The sequence below is a fragment of the Trachemys scripta genome, chromosome 2 (genome assembly GCF_013100865.1).
Source record: "Trachemys scripta elegans isolate TJP31775 chromosome 2, CAS_Tse_1.0, whole genome shotgun sequence".
NCBI classification, from domain to species: Eukaryota; Metazoa; Chordata; order Testudines; family Emydidae; genus Trachemys; species Trachemys scripta.
Window position 1 is genome coordinate 150,397,319 of NC_048299.1, and position 5,085 is coordinate 150,402,403.

General features: G+C 46.6%; 1 protein-coding gene across 1 annotated transcript; it reads left to right on the top strand.

The window, feature by feature from the left end:
• The first annotated feature begins 286 nt into the window (after positions 1–286).
• On the top strand, positions 287–4,276 carry NKX3-1 (NK3 homeobox 1). Its single transcript, XM_034761835.1, has 2 exons — positions 287–674; positions 3,832–4,276. The coding sequence occupies exons 1-2, from the start codon at positions 317–319 to the stop codon at positions 4,245–4,247; spliced, it is 774 nt and encodes a 257-aa protein (XP_034617726.1). The 5' UTR covers positions 287–316; the 3' UTR covers positions 4,248–4,276.
• The last annotated feature ends 809 nt before the right edge of the window (positions 4,277–5,085 follow it).

The window sequence follows — 5,085 nt, forward strand, 5'->3', positions numbered from 1 at the left end:
TGATGGGCAGAAATATAAAGCCTTATGATTTCGAGAGAGAGAGAGAGAGAGAGAGACTTTGCAAGTCCCCATGGACACAGCATGCCAGGAGCAGCAGGGTATGGCAGTTTCCCTTGGCACTGAGAACATACCGAGGAGGAATCTCACTGCTCAGGAGCGGTGGGAGCCCAGGAAGCTCTCCAAGGGCGTTCACTGCTGCCCCGGGCTCCAATCAGACCCAGGAGGCTTGGCTGGCTGGCTTATAAATGCAAAGCAGGGAGTGTTGCAAAGTGAAAGTGCCCGTGGGCTTCTCCCTGGTGGACTTGCGGGAAGGGAGATGAGCTCCCGGGCACCCCTTCCAGGAAGGGAGGAGGGACAGGGCAGCACAGAGCCCCCCAGAGGCAAGAGCCACCCCGGGGCCCCGCAGCAGCAGCCAGCGGGGAGGAGCCTTCCCCAGGGCTCGCTGCCCCACTCCTCCAAGCCGCTCACGTCCTTCCTCATCCAAGACATTCTGCGGGACGGTGCGGACCGCGGAGCTGCGGGAAAAGGGAGGAAGAGCCGGGGATGCTGCGGTGCCTCTAGCCCGGAGCCTGCGCTGGACAGTGCAAGCTCCGCTCCCCGGCAGCCAGCTGGGAAACCCCTCCCTGAAGGGGTCCCCCCGCCACCCTCGGAGCAACCAGGAGAGCCAGACGCAGGTAAGCAGCTACTCAGCCGCCGGCGCTTCCCCCCGTCCCCACGGGCGCCTGGCTCTGCAAGACTTTCCCCGCGCTTGCACGGCTGTAAATCACGGCTCCCCCTCCTAGTCAGCAGAGACCCTGCATCCTAAACCAGGAGCAGCTCCTCTGCCTTTGAGCGCTCAACTGAAACCCAAGCGCTCTGTTCCTAAGGTGCCGGGGGGGCACTTCCAAATCCGGCAGAAGTGGCGCATAAGTGGGATCTCTGCAAGGGAAAAGCAACAGAAATAGCCACTGTCTGCACAGATTTATTTCCCCCCGCCCAGAGGAGCTCAGGTCCTATTTAGGCACCTCAACAAGTGTGGGGTTTTAGTTTTGTTTTTTGCAAATTTGCCCCTGAGCCTTTTTTGAAAGACATATGACCCCGCCTGAGTCCATGGGAGAACCCAGAAAGAAAGACCCCCCTCTAATCAAGCAGCCAGAAAGAAGATCCTCCCTCCCCCCCTTAGTGCCACAGCTGCATATTTAAAGAGCTCCTGGAAGCTCCCTTTATTTTTATTCTGGCCTGGTAAATTTGCTGCATTCACCATCACTGATTACTTTAATCTAATACGAGGTCTTAAAATCCCATTTGTTGAGTAGAAGCTCTTTGTGACAGTGACTGGCTTTTGGTTCTGTCTGTCCAGCACCTACCACAAGGGGGTCCTAGCCCATGATTGGGGCTCCACAGAATAAAAAAATATTGTGTGGATTCATTTTAAAGGGCATCTTATTGTTCATGAACCTGCTGCTGAGTCATTATTACGGTGGTGCGTTTCTGGGACCTGTGTATTTACAGGTTGGGGCAGCAAAACACAAAAGGTTGCAAATCACTTGGCACTTCCTTTAAAGAATGGTGACATTTAAATATCAACAAGTTTCACTAGCATGCACCTGCATGATTGTGGGAGGGGGTAAGAAAGAGAAGCTGCTACAAATTTTTGAAAATTGTTGGTGTTGGGGAAGCAGTGGAAACCATTGCACACTCCAGGGAATGCTGAAGTCTCTCTCCATCCTGTTTTTTATATACAAGAAGGGGGATCAAACACATGTAAGCTCTTTGGGTGACAAGACTGATCTATTTTATGTCTGTACAGCAACTACCACAATCCAGCCCCAGTCCTGATTGGGATATTCAGGAACTACTATTATAATAATGATAAGACACTTTAATCAATCACTTTCTTTCCAGGTGAAATTGACCCTGAAGTTCAAAGAAGTTTTCACAAAACCAAAGATCAAGAGAAATGTGTCAATGAACCTCCAAAAAAAAAAAGGAGTGGGGGTGGGATTCCCTTGGAAATTTACTTAAAAAATCCCTTACATTGAGCCAGATCCTCAGCTGGTGTAAATCTGCACAACTCCACTGACTTCAGCAGAGCTAAACCGATTTGCACGAGATGAGGAATGGCCTATTGTTTCCAACCCAAACATTTCAACATGGGAAACTGGCCTATTTCCATTGTCCATGCTGAATGAAATAATAATTTTTAAAAAAAAGTAACAAACTGCATAAATAGTGACAAGTTCATTTGATTTTAAGGTTCTTTCGGTTTTAGTAATTGTAGGGGTCATTTAGCACCACCAAAAGAGGACGTTGCTGTTCTTATTGTTAACCCGATGCTGTCTCTTTAAGAAATCTTTCAGACTGGGGGCTTTAGTTATGGAGAGCTTGATCCTGAAAAGTGCAGAGCACTCCCAGCTCCCACTGTCTTCGAACAGAGCTGTAGGCGCTCAGCACCTGTCTGGATCAGGGCTGAAGTGACAGAATGATTCTACTGGAAATAAGATTAAGGTGACATGTCTGGTTGCTACCTCTGAGCTGTGATGGCCATCAACAATGCCCTAATTCCTTCACTCTGCTCTCCTGTCACATTAAAACCAGCATGTACTAGTGCATCTTTCACGTGACAGGTATCCTCTTTATCCCTCTAAACTTGCTCAGCAATGCTGCAGGAAAAAGAGCAGCAGCAAGGGCTTGAGACACTTCTGATCTCTTTACCCTGGATATATCAAAAGTTCAGCCTTCTAGCAGTAAAACTCCCACCTGAATTGTAACTTGTGTAGGGATCCAGATCCTGTTCTCATTGACATGAACTGGAAGCTTTGCCATTCACGGGGGTGGGGTAGGACTGAGTCGACAGCCCAAATTTTCAAACCTGGGTGCCTTAGGCGCTAAGGGACTGATCCTGCTGCCAATTAAAGCAGTGGAAAGTAGCAGTACCTCTATGGAAGTAAGTGGAATGTGTGTGGGAAGAGAACTAGGCCCCTAATTTTATACTGATCCACCTGAATAGGTTTTTGTTTTGTTTTTAAGGCTTTATATATCTACATATATAATGGCCTGATTTCAATGACAGTAGCAGGTGCTCAGCACCTCTGAAAATCAGACCCACTTTTATGGGTGCCCGGACATACACCTGGGCATCCATCTTTGAAAATGTTGGCCGATGACTACAAATTACTAGGACTGCCATCCCCAAGCATTCAAAACTCAGGAGATGTGCCTTAAAAAACAACAAAACAAACCCTACATTAGGGGGATGGTGGGATCTGGTCTCGATTTTTAATTTGCTATATAGTTGCCATCTGTGCCTTTGGGGCGCACTGACTTCACATTTCCAAACTTTTCTCTGCAACATGAGGGTAGAAACTGACTTTCTTAAAGTGAAAGCTGAGATTCTCACATAAATCACAGGACTCCAGAATCTAGGGCTTTAAGAAAAACACCAACTATTGCAAGACTCACAATAAAATCCCAAAAGTTAGCAACACCTTTTTATTTGTATTACTATAATGCCTAGGAGCCCCAGTCAGGACCCCATAATGGTGACACTCGTGAGTACAGAAGAAAAAGGCATTTTCACAACAGAGGAACATATTTTTAAGAGTATTTAGGTGCCTAACTCCCACTTAAATCAATGGGAGTGAGGTGCCTAAATACCTTCAAAAATCTGGCCCAGAGTGAACACTGTATCAAAATTCAGGGGCAGAGGAGAATTATATACAAAAGCTTTTTGAATTTTTAAGCTCACGTGAACATGTAAAAATGTCTCCAGGATGACAATGGAATTGTGTGCTCTCGGCAAGGCAAGCGCCTGAGAACAAGCTGTTCTAACTCCCCTCTTCCTTCCCACAGAGGCACATACGGAGACCAACCTGTCAGACTGTGAAAACCCTCTGAAATCCTCATCGAGCAACCAAAGGACCCCGAAGCAGCAAAAGCGCTCACGGGCAGCCTTCTCCCACACTCAGGTCATCGAGTTAGAAAGGAAGTTCAGTCACCAGAAGTATCTGTCCGCCCCGGAGCGAGCCCACCTGGCAAAGAACCTGAAGCTCACTGAAACCCAGGTGAAAATCTGGTTCCAGAACAGAAGGTACAAAACCAAAAGGAAGCAACTAGCCTCAGAACTCAGTGGACTCGATAAGAACTCAGTTTTTCCAGTCCTTAAAGCGGATGATGTCTCCAAGGCCTCTCTGATTTCTGTGTATAACAGCTACCAGTACTATCCATACCTGTACTACTTGAATGGCTGGAGTCCCTCTTTGTGGTAACTACAGCTAAAGACTTCAACTTTTCCAAAGAGAAGCTCTTTTTATTTTTTCTGTTTGGCTTTTTCTAATAAGGGGGGGGGGGGGGAAGCACTTCTGACCAGATTTTCAGTGATGCCGAGCACCCTGCATGTCCTTTTCCCTTCCAGGAGACTTGCAAGGTTCTCGACACTGCTACAAGTCTAGGATAACATTTTCCAAAGCACCTAATAATAAATGCCATGCTCTTGTATAGCACTTTCCATTGGTAGATCTTAAAGTGCTTTAGAAAGGATTACAATCTCCATTCTGCCAATGGGGAAACTGAGGTACGGAGCAATTAAGTGACTTGTCCAAGGCCACCCAGGGGCCGAGCCAGGAATAGAACCCAGTCCCCCGAGTTACAGTCCAGTGCTCTATCCACTATAGTGTCTGCCCTTTTCTCTCACTGAAAGTCAAAGTGACTTAGGCACCCATGTGCTTAAATCTTTTTTCAAAGTGGGACTTAGGTGCTTTGGAAAAACTTTAGCCCTATGCACAATCAGTGTGTAAAAACTAAGTAATGATGATGGTTTTGCACAGCAATTGTCTTGGTGTGTTCATCTAGGCCACTAACTCTGTGACACTGCATAGTAGATTTTAATATTTAAATACCTGGTCTTCTCAAACAGAACATAGGTGGGGCACTGAATGGAAAAAAATGGAGTCTGCATTTTTTTGTTTTCATTGGAAACTAAGAGCCATGTGGTCCTAGGGTGAAGACTGAGATATATTAGAACTATGTCAGCTAACATAACAAACGCCATTTAAGCATGTGCACCACTGCTCTTTACTGGCTAGAATTAGAACTGCATAACTATGT

Bases quoted from the DNA above. Each gene is read 5' to 3' on its own strand.
- NKX3-1 (XM_034761835.1), top strand. From the start codon at position 317: ATGAGCTCCCGGGCACCCCTTCCAGGAAGGGAGGAGGGACAGGGCAGC. The intron at 675-3,831 runs GTAAGCAGCTAC...TCCTTCCCACAG, and splicing joins ACCAGGAGAGCCAGACGCAG to AGGCACATACGGAGACCAAC.